This window comes from Moschus berezovskii, chromosome 10 (genome assembly GCF_049115385.1).
Source record: "Moschus berezovskii isolate FMDL1 chromosome 10, NW_MosBer_1.0, whole genome shotgun sequence".
Taxonomy (NCBI): domain Eukaryota; kingdom Metazoa; phylum Chordata; class Mammalia; order Artiodactyla; family Moschidae; genus Moschus; species Moschus berezovskii.
The window spans coordinates 69,216,239-69,231,259 of record NC_142469.1 but is presented as its reverse complement, the minus strand read 5'-3'; the positions used below and the strand labels follow the sequence as shown (position 1 = coordinate 69,231,259).

The window sequence follows — 15,021 nt, the reverse complement described above, 5'->3', positions numbered from 1 at the left end:
AATAATCCAGATTAATTTTCATAATATTATAAAATTTATAAAATTTTAAAAAATGATACAAATGAACTTATTTACAAAAAAGAAATAGTCTCATAGACATAGAAAGCAAATGTATGGTTACCAAAGGGGAAAAGGGTTAGGGGTTACACTAGGAGTTTGGCATTAACATATACACACTGCTGATGCTGCTAAGTCCCTTCAGTCGTGTCCGACTCTGTGTGACCCCATAGACAGCAGCCCACCAGGCTCCCCCGTCCCTGGAATTCTCCAGGCAAGAACACTGGAGTGGGTTGCCATTTCCTTCTCCAATGCATGAAAGTGAACAGTGAAAGTGAAGCCGCTCAGTCGTGTCCGACTCTTAGCGCCCCACGGACTGCAGCCTACCAGGCTCCTCCGCCCATGGGATTTTCCAGGCAAGAGTACTGGAGTGGGTTGCCTTTGCCTTCTCCAACATATACACACTACTCTATATAAAATAGATAACCAACAAGGACCTACTGTATACCACAGGGAACTAAACTCAATACTCTGTAATAACATATGAGGGAAAAGATTCTGAAGAAGAATATACATTGTATTTATATATGTACAACACTGAATCACTTTGCTATACACCTGAAAATAACATATGATAAATCAACTATATTTCAATTTTTAAAAAATGCTCTGCCTGCCCAGAGAGGTATTTTTTTTCATTCATGCAAAGGCTTTATGTAGACTAGAGGTCTTAACTACAGATGATTGCTTAGATTCTGATGGTGGTTGGAGGACGAAGTGGGAGCAAGTAGAATTATGGCTTTTTCTTTCTTCTTTAATCCAGTTCAGCCATATCTGAGGCCACAGACTCCTTCAGCGGTGCTTCTCACCTCTCCTGCCTCCTCTTACGTATTTTTTTAAAAGTTTTTGACTGCACAGAGTCTTCGTTGCTGCATGCAGGCTTTCTCTAGTCACGGCGAGCAGGACCTACTCTGCGTTTCAGTGCCCAGGCTACTCATTACAGCAGCTTCTCTTGTTGCAGAGCACAGGCTCGAGGAGCACGGGCTTCCATAGTTGCTGCTCATGGGATTAGTTGCTCCACAGCATGTGGAATTTTCCCAGACCAGGGCTTGAACCCTGCATTGGCAAGCATATTCTTTTCCACTGCACCACCAGGGAAGTCCCTCTTACATATTTTTCCTCGCTCAACTTTTTCCATCCTTGCTCTTCCCTTCCGTCTATCCCTTACTGTCCCATCTTTATCTGCCCTTTTCCCTCACTCGCAGGAGACGGACAGGAGCCATGTCTGTTTTACAGGCCTCTTCCTTGAGCCCTAGTCCTCAGTGACAGCCCTGTAATCACAGCAGAGTTTGTGCTGCTGCTGCTAAGTTGCGTCAGTCGTGTCTGACTCTGTGCAACCCCATAGACGGCAGCCCATCAGGCTCCTCCATCCCTGGTTCTGCTCATTGTCAATTCTCCACACAACTACAAAGTAGTAGACAACTTGCTTCTTTGTTTCATCCTTTGATTGTCCGGCCCAACAGCCCTCCCCTTCTCCCCCAACCCCCTCCCCGGATAAACAGATCCAGGGCCCGCAGCACAGACAGACCTGGTCCCGTTCCAGTCACCTTGTTATCGGCATTAACTGTCAGCTGTGTCGCCTCAGTCAGATGTGCTGTCACTTAAGAGGGTGAGGGTGCCTCGGATCCCATGTTTTAACCATAAGAAAAGAAACTCAAAACTGGAGAATTTGGGGCAACTCTCTGGCTGAGGTGAATCTTGGAGAGGTTTGCTTGAAAGAAGCACCCCTCAAACATGTGAACATTCTTCCCTTCATACGACTTTTAAGCACTTTTCAGATGGGCTTGAAACAAGATTTCCAGTCTCCTTGCCTGCCTTTCAGCCTCCTTGCTACTTCTCCATCTGAGATGATCAACTTTTCTCTAGAGGGCTCATACCACAGCTTTCTAATTGACTGTCCCCTGCTGGGAAAAATTGAAGGCAGGAGAAGGGGACGACAGAGGACAAGATAGTTGGATGACATGACATCACTGGCTCAATGGATATGATTTTGAGCAAGCTCCGGGAGATGGTGAAGGACGGGAGATGGTGAAGGACAAGGAAGCCTCGTGTGCTGCAGTCCATGAAGAGCTGGACACAACTGAGGGACTGAAAAACAGCAAAGATATCACAGCCCACTTTCTTAGCCAGGCTGGGCCAGAATCTATCCCAGGCGGTCCAGCATCCTTCCACCCTCCCGAGCAATCCTACCCACCCCTGTGGTGTTGATACCCCTGACCACGGGAGACCCTCAGGGCTACTCCTCCTGGCTGAAGGTCTTTCCTAAGCTCTGTCTAGCGCTGTTCACGCTGCATATTAGACACGCTTACCCATGTAGATTCTCTACTGAAAAACAACAAAGACATCACAGCCCACTTTCTTAGCCAGGCTGGGCCACAATCATCTCTTCATTTTCTCCTAATTTCTCCCAATCCTGTCCCCACCTCTTACCCTCGCCCTCCCTGCCAGTAGGCCACCACCACCTCTTGCTGAGATAGTTTGATGAAGGACCAGACTCATGATCCTGTGACCAGTCTCTCACCTTCTCAAATCACCCTTTACTTGCTGCCAGAATGAGTTTTCTAAAGTGCAAAATGGAACCTATTATTCCTCTAATAGCACTTCTCAAACTCCTTCACTTAAGTACACCTAATGTAAGAAGAGTGAACCAGCCCCCAGGAGGTTTGGGAAGGGTCAAAAGAGCACAGTCTAGAAGGCCCCACCCACAATGTGAAGTTTCTTTTCAAGTCTCAGTTTTTAAACTCATTTTGTCAATTTTGCATTCTACTCTATAACATCTGTTTTTGTTTTGAAATTAAAATAACATGTCCCCAAATCTTCAAACAAAATTGATCTATGGAAAGGTACATGTTTAATCCTATGGCTGCCAGAACTTTCAAGCCCCCTAGTTTGAGAAGCATGGGTCTGAGCTGGAATGTCCATCTCTTTGCATTTTATTTGCATGACTCGGCTACAGGTATCCATTTGTCTCTGCAGCTCCAGCCCTCCATCCAGGTCCATGAAGTCCAGGCACTCTGAACTGCTTGTGATTCTGTGACCAGCACACTGGTTCCCATCTCAGGACATTTACCTGTGTCCTGTTTATATATGCTGTTTCCTCAAACCAGACCAAACCCTTCGCCCATCTATCTGCTTATCCTCTAGATTCAACTCAAGTGTCACCTTTCCTGTGAAGCTCTCCATGATGAACTCCACTAGAGACTGAGTTAACTATCCCTCACTGAATGCCCCCAAAATCCATACCTTTCCCATAGCATCATCTCACCTGATCTTTATTTTTAACTTATTTTTATTTGTAGAATAATTGCTTTACAGTACTGTGTTGTTCTCTGCCTTACATCAACATGAATCAGCCATGGATATATATATGCCCCCTCCCTCTTCAACCTTCCTCCCACCCCTCTAGGTTGTCACAGAGCACCTGATTTGCATATTGTGCATGCTTGCTGCGAGCTCATTTGCTTCAGTGGTGTCCGACACTGCGACCCTATGTGACTCTATGGACCATAGCACACCAGTCTCCTCTGTCCATTGAACTCTCCAGGCAAGAATCCTGGAAGTGAGTTGCCATGCCTTCCTCCAGGGGCTCTTCCCAACACAAAGATAGGACCCACATCTCTTAATGTCTCCTGTATTGGCAGGCAGGTTCTTTACCACTCGAGCCACTGGGAAGCCCGATTTGTGTCTCACTTGATCTTAATTCTTTGCTGTGTCTCTCCTCCCTACCTGACTGTGGACCGTTTCAGGGCAGCATCTGTATCTTATTGTAGTGCTCTCCGGGGTAGATTTGGCTGCCCTGAATGGCCATGGGGATGTCCAGTTCCTCTCTCATTACTCATTCCATCCCATCTGTCCAATAGGATGACCCCCAGATGGACAGGAGCTCTCCAGTCAGTGGTGGATCCCTAGGTTTCTTCTCCTGCTGTATCCTCCAAACAAGCTCTGAAGACCTGACACATGTAGATCCTCAGTGAATATCAGTTAAATGTTTGAATAAACCCATGATCAGCACCATTGTTTTCTTAAGTTAAGCTGCATTCTGTTTTCTCAATCTTATCTTCTAGAGGATCCTGATATCTCTGAATTTCCAACATCTAACCACAGGCCAGCATTTACTGGACATTAAATAAATGTGTAATAAATAAGCAAATGAATAAGCTAATGTGTGTGCATTTCAGTGTTTCTTTAAAAGTACCTGTGCTCATTTTAATTTTTCATCCTAACACCTGGTGTTTTTACCAACCTGTTAGAAATTGATTTTTCACTTGGAAATGGGATCTAGACAAACAGGGATGAATGAATTTTTTTTGAAAGCCTTATCTGTAACCAGTGTGACTTTTTTTTTTTAAATTCTGGCTCCTTTAGGAATTGAACTTTTGGGTGGCTTTGATCTCTACCATAGCTAATATAATTTAGTGGGTAAAAACCACGGTCTGTCTCTGTTTACAAGTATAAATGCGCAAGAAATGTGGTTTTGAAGCATGGCACTACTCCTAAGCATTCGGACAGAACTAAGTGCAAGTGCTTGGTCCTCCTCCAAGTCCACAGTGAGCACTCAGTGAATTCTTTGTTCATAACTTGCTCATTCCCATCTGGATGTAAAAATGGAATGTTAAAGGATGTTATCCTTACCTTAGCCACTGTTTGGTTATAACCTGGCTGCCAGGAACTATGGTCAGGCATAAGCCAGTGGAAAGCAGCTTCAGACTAGGGATGATTTTGGCTTTACCAAACCTTAGAACAGTGTTCTTCCTTTTTTTTTTTTTATTGAAAATTTTCAGTAAAAAAGTTTGTGACCAAACATCCCCAATATCCACATATGCATTTATTTGTAAATTTTATACACCCAAGACTATAAGTAAATAAATGAATGAACAAGTTAAGTAATGTGTGTGCATTTCAGTGTTTCTTTAAATGTACACACACTCACTTTAATTTTTAACCTTGCCATCTGGTGTGTTTACCAACCTGTTAGAAATTGGTTTTTCACTTTGAAATGGAATCTTGACAAACTGGTGATGAATGAAGTTTTTTTAAAGCCTTATCTGTTATCAGTTCTATTTTTAATGTATCTGTACGTCTATAAAACTCGCCCAAATGGGCATCTAAAGACAATGTGCAAATGAATAGAAATAGAAGTCATATTTTCTTCCTTCACCCCAGTGGGTTGTCTCATGAGTAGCCCACTGTCTGAGGGGCTCACTGCTTGCTCTGGAAGGCTTGATCAGAATGCTGCTAAGTTGCTGCTAAGTCACTTCAGTCGTGTCCAACTCTGTGCGACCCCACAGACGGCAGCCTACCAGGCTCCCCCATCCCTGGGATTTTCCAGGCAAGAACACTGGAGTGGGTTGCCATTTCCTTCTCCATATTAGGCCATTGACTACATGGGAACCCAGCTCACCCACCGGCTCACTCCCTTCCATTAATCCTATTAAAAGTAACTGGCTTGAAACTTTTCAGAAAAAATTAAATTCAGTGATAGAGTGATGATTTAAAAGACTTTATTTCCAGTGGAACCAGCTTTTTATGGTCATGCTAAATGCCATATTTCATTCCAAATGAAAAGATTGAGACTGCTGATTATATTGTAGGATAAGAAGAAAAGTAATAAAGCTGCAGTATATTCTCAAAGCAGGTTAAAAATGGTATGGCAAGGAAAAGGAGGGTTTTATCTCACGAAGCCACAGACACTAGACAAATTAATTTTCCTTTTGAGCAAATCAGCCATCATCAACACAGCCCATTGCAAAATATTTAAGATTTGTGATAATAACAAGTACTGCAGTGGCACTCGGTATGGTTCTCCACTCTGACATTTCCCATCACTGTGGCCTAAAGGGGAAGGGAAAAAAAGATAGATAATAGATAGATGTAGACAGAAAGGTAGGCTAGCAAAATTGAAAACTCTTCAGTAAAATTGTCTCTAGCCAGCTGAACTGAATAGACAGATGCTTGCTACATGGGACTTCTGTGCTGGCCCAGTGGCTAGGACTCTAAGCTCTCAGTGCAGGGGCCCCAGGTTCCATCCCCGGTCAGAGAACTAGATTCCACCTGTCACAGCTAAAGATCCCACATACTGAATGCTACAACTAAGACCCTGCACAGCCAAACAAATAAACACTTTTAAAAACAGATGCTTGCTATATTTGCATAGTCTTTTCAGCTGATATTTTCATTCCAAAAGCTTTGATTTGCACTGTATAAGTATTCTATGTTCTCTCCCAACCTGCCCCTTATCACCTCTGTCCACTTTCTTCATTCTGGATAGATCCAGCCTGTGCCCACAAGGTTGCTGACTGTCTTGATTAAAGTAGACAAGCTCAGCCCTTCTCTCTACAAATGCTCACTGAAGGACTGGTCATTAGCTACCTCTGGCATGAAGCCCACAGATGTGCTGTGAGGACATTTCTCTGGTTGAACTGTTAGAAAGTTTCTGGGGCCCTTTAGATCCTCACCTTGGTAAACGCTTTGGCCACACAGCATGTGGCTTCCGAGGTGATGTTCTTGGGGACCAACATTGTCTTCTTAGACCTCGCTGGAGTGGGGTATGCCCTGGAGAAGCAGCACCCCATGCACTGATAGATTGGAGCATCTGGCTTGGAGAAGTATTTGTTCTCTTTTAGCTTGCATTCAGGACAACCTATTACCAAAAAAAAAAAAAAAAATTTAAAAAGAGAAAGAAAAAGGCAAAGAGTAAAATAACCCAAAGAGAATTTTTTTTAAAAAAAACTATGAATTATTCCTTATTATAGGACAGCAAATATTCTTTTTTTCTATTGGAAATTAAAATAAATAAATACTTTTTGGTTGCATGTTCATCTTCATACACAATATCTGTTTGTCCTGACTACAGTTATTTTCATTGGAAAATAATTTTTGCAGCTAGGAAGCATGGAACATCTCAGCAGTAGAAGATTCTTTAAGAATGACTTCTGGAGAAGGAACAAGATGGCGGAGGAATAGGACGGCAAGACCACTCTCTCCCCCACAAATTCGTCAAAAGAACATTCGAATGCAGAGTAAAGTCCACAAAACAACTTCTGAATGCTGGCAGAGGACATCAGACACCCAGAAAAGCAGCCCTTTCCTCTTTGAAAGGAGGTAGGAAAAAACATAAAAGATAAAAAGAGAGACAAAAGAGGTAAGGACGGAGCTCCGTCCCGGGAAGGGAGGCTTTAAAAAGAGAGAAGTTTCCAAACACCAGGAAACACTCTCACTGGCGAGTCTGTGGCGAGCCTTGGAACCTCAGAGGGCCATATAACCGGGAGGAAAAAAGAAAGAAATAATTAAAACCCACAGATTACCCGCCAAACAGTAACTCCCAGTGGAGAAGCAGCACAGACGCCTGCATACACCATTAGCAAGCGGGGGCTGGGCAGGGAGGAGCCGGCTGAACTGCTTAGAGAGAGGACTGGGCTTGCGAGAACAATCTGAGAGATCTAACAGGAGATAGCAAAGCAGACTGGGATAGCTTCCCCACAAAAAGGCAGAAAGCTATAACCTAAGACTCCGCCAGCCCCACTCACAGAACAAAGGACTGAGCAGAGTGAGCCAACTGTGGTCGGCCCATCCCCCATCCCCCCACCGAGACAGGCAGGGAGGGCAGCCAGAGCCGGAGGGGGCAACCGCGGCCCCAGAAAGGCATCTGATACAAACTGCAGGCAGGCTTGATGCTAATCAAGATTTCTTGGGCTCGGGCTGGTCGATATCCGCCTGAGAAGGTGCTCCGGTTGTACACCCAGAAAACCAAGTGGCAGGGACTGGGGAGGCGATAAGTCGCAGCGACTGTGCTTGCCAAAAACCTGGTCACCTGATCTGCTTAGACCGGAGAAGGCCCAAAACGCAGACCCAACCAAGTCTGCACCTTTGTGGAGTACCCAAGAAACTGAACTTGAGATGCTCAGACCTGGGAAGTGCATACAACCCAGCGCCGGCCTCAGACAGTTCCTGGCAGAGCAACCTAGAGCCTGTGCAGTGTAGACTGGTACAGCACACGCTCTGTGAGCGGGGGCAAACCCAGTGTGGCCAAGACACTGTGAGCACTCCCCACATACGCCAGAGATATTTGTCTGCAGCGTTCCTCCATTCCCAGAACAGGACTGAACAACTGAGCCTTAAAAAGTGTCCACCCGCCCCCTAGTATCAGGGTGGAAATTAGACACTGAAGAGACCAGCAAACAGAAGCTAAAACAGAGGAACCACCTTGGAAATGACAGATAGAGAAGTCTAGAGGCTACTCCAAGAATAAGACCAAAAACCAGAGGCAAGAGGCTTAAGCCCGAATCCTGAGAACACCAGAGAACTCCTGACTCCAGGGAACATTAATCGATAGGAGCTCATCAAACGCCTCCATACCTACACTAAAACCAAGCACCACCCAATGGTCAACAAGTTCCAGAGCAAGACATACCACACAAATTCTCCAGCAACACAGGAAAATAGCCCTGAGCTTCAATATACAGGCTGCCCAAAGTCACTCCAAAACCACTGACATCTCAACTCATTACTGGACACTACATTGCACTCCAGAGAGAAGAAATCCAGCTCCACCCACCAGAATACCGACACAAACTTCCCTAACCAAGGAACCTTGATAAATCACCCGTCCAACCCCACACACAGCGAGGAAACTACATAATAACGAGAACTCCACAAATGGCCAGAAGAAGGAAAGCCCACCCCAAGCAAAGCAATATAAGCAAGATGAAGAGGCAGAGAAATACCCAGCAAGTAAAGAAACAAGATAAATGCCCACCAACACAAACAAAAGAGGAAGATATAGGAAATCTACCTGATAAAGAATTTCGAATTTTGATGGTGAAAATGACTCAAAATCTTGAAAGCAAAATGGAGTTACAGATAAAAACTTGGAGAAAAGGATTGAGAAGATGGAAGAAAGGTTTAATAAGGACTTAGAGGAAATGAAAAAGAGTCAATATACAATGAATAATGCAATAGATGAGATCAGAAACACTCTGGAGGGAACAAACAGTAGAATAACAGAGGCAGAAGACAGGATAAGCGAGCTAGAAGATAGAATTGTAGAAATAAATGAAACAGAGAGGAAAAAAGAAAAACGAATTAAAAGAAATGAGGACAATATTCGAGACCTCTGGGACAATGTTAAACGCTCCAACATTTGAATCATAGGAGTCCCAGAAGAAAAAGACAAAAAGAAAGACCATGAGAGAATACTTGAGGAGATAATAGTTGAAAACTTCCCTAAAATGGGGAAAGAAATAATCACCCAAGTCCAAGAAATCCAGAGAGTCCCCAACAGGATAAACCCAAGGCAAAATACTCCAAGACACATATTAATCAAATTAACAAAGATCAAACACAAAGAACAAATATTAAAAGCAGCAAGGGAAAAGCAGCAAATAACACACAAGGGGATTCCCATAAGGATAACAGCTGATCTTTCAACAGAAACTCTTCAGGCCAGGAGGGAATGGCAAGACATACTTAAAGTGATGAAAGAAAATAACCTCCAGCTCAGATTACTGTACCCAGCAAGGATCTCATTCAAATATGAAGGAGAAATCAAAAGCTTTACAGACAAGCAAAAGCTGAGAGAATTCAGCATCACCAAACCAGCTCTCCAACAAATACTAAAAGATCTTCTCTAGACAGGAAACACAGAAAGGGTGTATAAACTGGAACCCAAAGCAATAAAGAAAATGGCTATGGGATCATACTTATCAATAATTACCATAAACGTAAATGGGTTGAATGCCCCAACCAAAAGACAAAGGCTGGCTGAATGGATACAAAAACAAGAACCCCATATATGTTGTCTACAAGAGACCCACCTCAAAACGAGGGACACATACAGACTGAAAGTGAAGGGCTGGAAAAAGATATTCCATGCAAATAGAGACCAAAAGAAAGCAGGGGTAGCAATACTCATACCAGATAAAATAGACTTTAAAACAAAGGCTGTGAAAAGAGACAAAGAAGGAAACTACATAATGATCAAAGGATCAATCCAAGAAGAAGATAGAACAATTATAAATATTTATGCACCCAACATAGGAGCACCGCAATATATAAGACAATTACTAACAATTATGAAACGGGAAATTAACAACAATGTACCATAGTGGGAGATTTTAAAACCCCACTTACATCTATGAATAGATCAACTAAACAAAATTAACAAGGAAACACAAACTTTAAATGATACAATAGACCAGTTAGACCTAATAGATATCTATAGGACATTTCACCCCAAAACAATAAATTTCACCTTTTTCTCAAGCACACACGGAACCTTTTCCAGGATAGATCACATCCAGGGCCATAAATCTAGCCTTGGTAAATTCAAAAAAATTGAAATCATTCCAAGCATCTTTTCTGACCACAATGCAGTAAGATTAGATCTCAATTACGGGAGTAAAACTATTAAAAATGCCAACATATGGAGGCTGAAAAACACGCTGCTGAATAATGAACAAATCATAGAAGAAATCAAAAGAGAAATCAAAATATGCATAGAAATGAATGGAAACGAAAACACAACAACCCAAAACCTCTGGGACACTGTAAAAGCAGTGCTAAGGGGGAAGTTCATAGCAATACAGGCACACCTCAAGAAACAAGAAAAAAGTCAACTAAATAACCTAACCCTACATCTAAAGAAACTAGAAAAGGAAGAAATGAAGAACCCCAGGGTTAGTAGAAGGAAAGAAATCGTAAAAATTATGGCAGAGATAAATGCAAAGGAAACAAAAGAGACCATAGCAAAAATCAACAAAGCCAAAAGCTGGTTCTTTGAGAAGGTAAATAAAATTGACAAACCACTAGCCAGACTCATCAAGAAACAAAGGGAGAAGAACCAAATCAGTAAAATTAGAAATGAAAATGGAGAGATCACAACCGAAAACACAGAAATACAAAGGATTATTAGAGAATACTATCAGCAATTATATGGCAATAAAATGAATAACCTGGAAGAAATGCACAAATTCCTAGAAAAGTACAACTTTCCAAAACTGAACCAGGAAGAAATAGAAAATCTGAACAGACCCATCACAAGCACGGAACTAGAGGCTGTAATCAGAAATCTTCCAGCAAACAAAAGCCTAGGTCCAGACAGCTTCACAGCTGAATTCTACAAAAAATTTAGAGAAGAGCTAACACCTATTCTACTCAACTCTTCCAGAAAATTGCTGAGGAAGGGAAACTTCCAAACTCATTCTATGAGGCCACCATCACCCTAATCCCAAAGCCTGGTAAAAATCCCACAAAAAAAGAAAACTACAGGCCAATATCACTGATGAACATAGATGCAAAAATCCTTAACAAAATTCTAGCAATCAGAATCCAACAACACATTAAGAAGATCATACATCATGACCAAGTGGGCTTTATCCCAGGAATGCAAGGATTCTTCAATATCCGCAAATCAATCAATGTAATATACCACATTAACAAACTGAAAAATAAAAATCATATGATTATCTCAATAGATGCAGAGAAAGCCTTCGACAAAATTCAATATCCATTTATGATAAAAAAAACCCTCCAGAAAGTGGGAATAGAAGGGACATATCTCAACATAATGAAAGCTACATATAACAAACCCACAGCAAACATTATCCTCAATGGTGAAAAACTGAAAGCATTTCCCCTAAAGTCAGGAACAAGACAAGAGTGCCCACTCTCACCACTACCATTCAACATAGTTCTGGAAGTTTTGGCTACAGCAATCAGAGCAGAAAAAAGACATAAAAAGAATCCAAATTGGAAAAGAAGAAGTAAAAATTTCACTGTTCGCTGATGACATGATCCTCTACACAGAAAACCCTAAAGACTCTACCAGAAAACTACTAGAGCTAATCAATGAATACAGTAAAGTTGCAGGATATAAAATCAACACACAGAAATCCCTTGCATTCCTATACACTAATAATGAGAAAATAGAAAGAGAAATTAAGGAAACTATTCCATTCACTGTTGCAACGAAAAGAATTAAATACTTAGGAATATATCTACCTAAGGAAACAAAAGACTTGTACATAGAAAACTATAAAACACTAGTGAAAGTAATCAAAGAGGACACTAATAGATGGAAAAATATACCGTGTTCGTGGATTGGAAGAATATTGTAAAAATGAGTATACTACCCAAAGTAATTTATACATTCAATGCAATCCCTATCAAGCTACCAACGATATTTTTCACAGAACTAGAACAAATAATCTCACAATTTGTATGGAAATACAAAAAACCTCAAATAGCCAAAGAAATCTTGAGGAAGAAGAATGGAACCGGGGGAATTAACCTGCCAGACTTCAGGCTCTACTACAAAGCCACAGTCATCAAGACAGTATGGTACTGGCATAAAGACAGAAATATAGATCAATGGAACAAAATAGAAAGCCCAGAGATAAATTCATGCACCTATGGACAACTTATCTTTGACAAGGGAGGCAAGAATATAAAATGGAGAAAAGACAGTCTCTTTAACAAGTGGTGCTGGGAAAACTGGTCAGCCACTTGTAAAAGAATGAAACTAGAACACTTCCTAACACCATACACCAAAATAAACTCAAAATGGATTAGAGAGCTAAATGTAAGACCAGAAACTATAAAACTCCTAGAGGAGAATGTAGGCAAAACACTCTCCGACATAAATCACAGCAGGATCCTCCAAGACCCATCTCCCAGAATATTGGAAATAAAAGCAAAAATAAACAAATGGGACCTAATTAAAATCAAAAGCTTCTTCACAGCAAAGGAAACTATAAGCAAGGTGAAAAGATAGCCTTCAGAATGGGAAAAAATAATAGCAAATGAAGCAACTGATAAAGGATTAATCTCCAAAATATACAAGCAGCTCCTGCAGCTCAATTCCAGAAAAATAAATGACCCAATCAAAAAATGGGCCAAAGAACTAAACAGACATTTCTCCAAAGAAGACATAAAGATGGCTAACAAACACATGAAAAAATGCTCAACATCCCTCATCATCAGAGAAATGCAAATCAAAACCACAATGAGATACCATTTCACACCAGTCACAATGGCTGCTATCCAAAAGTCTACATGCAATAAATGCTGGAGAGGGTGTGGAGATAAGGGAACCCTCTTACACTGTTGGTGGGAATGCAAACTAGTGCAGCCACTATGGAGAACAGTGTGGAGATTCCTCAAAAAACTGGAAATAGAACTGCCATATGATCCAGCAATCACACTCCTGGGCATACACACCGAGGAAACCAAAATTGAAAGAGACACATGTAGTCCAATGTTCATTGCAGCACTGTTTATAACAGCCAGGACATGGAAGCAACCTAGATGTCCACCTGCAGACGAATGGATAAGAAAGCTTTGGTACATATACACAATGGAGTATTATTCAGCCATTAAAAAGAATGTATTTGAACCAGTTCTAATGAGGTGGATGAAACTAGAGCCTATTACACAGAGTGAAATAAGCCAGAAAGAAAAACACCAATATACTAATGCATATATATGGAATTTAGAAAGATGCAACTTATAACCCTGTATACGAGACAGCAAAAGAGACACAGATGTATAGAACAGTCTTTGGGACTCTGTGGGAGAGGGTGAGGGTGGGATGGTTTGGGAGAATGGCATTGAAACATGTATATTATCATATGTGAAACAAATCGCCAGTTCAGAGTTGATGCATGTTACAGGATGCTCGGGGCTGGTATGCGGGGATGACCCAGAGGGAGGATAAGGGGAGGAGGGAGGTGGGAGGGGGGTTCGGGAGGGGGAACTCATGTACAGCCGGGGCGGATTCATGTCAATGTGTGGCAAAACCAACCAATATAATATTGTAAAATAATTAGCCTCCAATAAAAATTAAAAAAAAAAAGAATGACTTCTCACTTTCAGTGCTGATAGTATGTCTATAGGGAATGCAAGACTTGACAGATGAAAATACCACATTCATCCAAAAGAAGAATTTTGCCCAGAGGCAAAATATTTTGTAATTTAGAATCTACTATTTCTTTCCCCCATAGAAACTCCAAATACTGACTGAGGAAAACTTGTCAGAATTAAGAAAGCTTGGTGAGTGGGACAGCCTGTTACTAGATCTGGCATTTGCACTTGGGAACAGGGGTTAAAATATTACCACTTGTCTACAGAAAAACCATCACCAATAGTAGCTCACAGTTTCATAGCAGATGGGGTGGTTTATCAGCTACTATATGAGATTTTTCAGAAACTAGAGCAAAAAAATTTACTGCATGAAGTGGTTTTGTTTTCTAACTTGTTAACTGATATGAAAATTCATCTACAAAGGCAATGTTAAAATAATCACAAATCTTCTGGGAGAAATGTAAAAAAAAACAAAAAACCAACAAGCTAAACTGAATAAGGAGCATTTTTTGCTTGTAAAACTCAGATAAAGAGTAATCAGGAATCTATTTCAGATGGAAATATACAAGCTGCTATTTAAATGGACATGTAAGATATCATTTTCACTGTACATTTTTGGAAACTAATTTAACTTTATGTTCACAATCTAAAAGTGCCTCGATATATACCCAATGGCAAAGATTTATCACATTTGAAAAGGAGGTAGAAGTGTAATTAATGGAGTTATTGATGTACATCTAGAAATGTGTGCTTTCTTGTTACTGCAAACCCAAGTCTGGTCACATACCCTGCATTGTAAACTCTCCATCAGGAAAGGAATGGAGAATTTGCAGAAACAGAGACAATATGGCCAGAATGACAGCTGCATATTTTCTGTAGTAATCCATGGCTCTTCTGCAAAACAGACACAGGAAAAAAAAAGTTACTATAAAGTTGGCTTATCAGGCATAACAACAACCAGTAGTTTTAATATTGCTGCAACTAAGTCATCAATGTCTTGACCCCTTGGCCTACAGCTCCCAATACACTTTAAAGCCACGTATAAAAAAGCAATTTCTCTTTGGGAAAGAGGGAGAGAATTGACTCTTCTCATTTTTTATATCAAAC

General features: G+C 41.2%; 1 protein-coding gene across 1 annotated transcript; it reads right to left on the bottom strand.

Annotated features, from left to right (window-relative positions):
- Nucleotides 1-5,811: 5,811 nt before the first annotated feature.
- On the bottom strand, nucleotides 5,812-14,801 carry CGA (glycoprotein hormones, alpha polypeptide). Its single transcript, XM_055433670.1, has 3 exons — nucleotides 14,702-14,801; nucleotides 6,513-6,697; nucleotides 5,812-5,889 (listed from the first exon to the last, which is right to left on the bottom strand). Exons 1-3 carry the CDS (start codon nucleotides 14,799-14,801, stop codon nucleotides 5,812-5,814), a joined length of 363 nt encoding a protein of 120 aa, XP_055289645.1.
- Between the last annotated feature and the right edge of the window lie 220 nt (nucleotides 14,802-15,021).

Excerpts from the sequence above, each read along its gene's own strand:
- CGA (XM_055433670.1), bottom strand. The coding sequence starts at position 14,801 with ATGGATTACTACAGAAAATATGCAGCTGTCATTCTGGCCATATTGTCT. Across the intron at positions 6,698-14,701 it reads TGGAGAGTTTACAATGCAGG|GTTGTCCTGAATGCAAGCTA; the intron begins GTATGTGACCAG and ends TTTTGGTAATAG. Across the intron at positions 5,890-6,512 it reads TGGCCAAAGCGTTTACCAAG|GCCACAGTGATGGGAAATGT; the intron begins GTGAGGATCTAA and ends CTTCCCCTTTAG.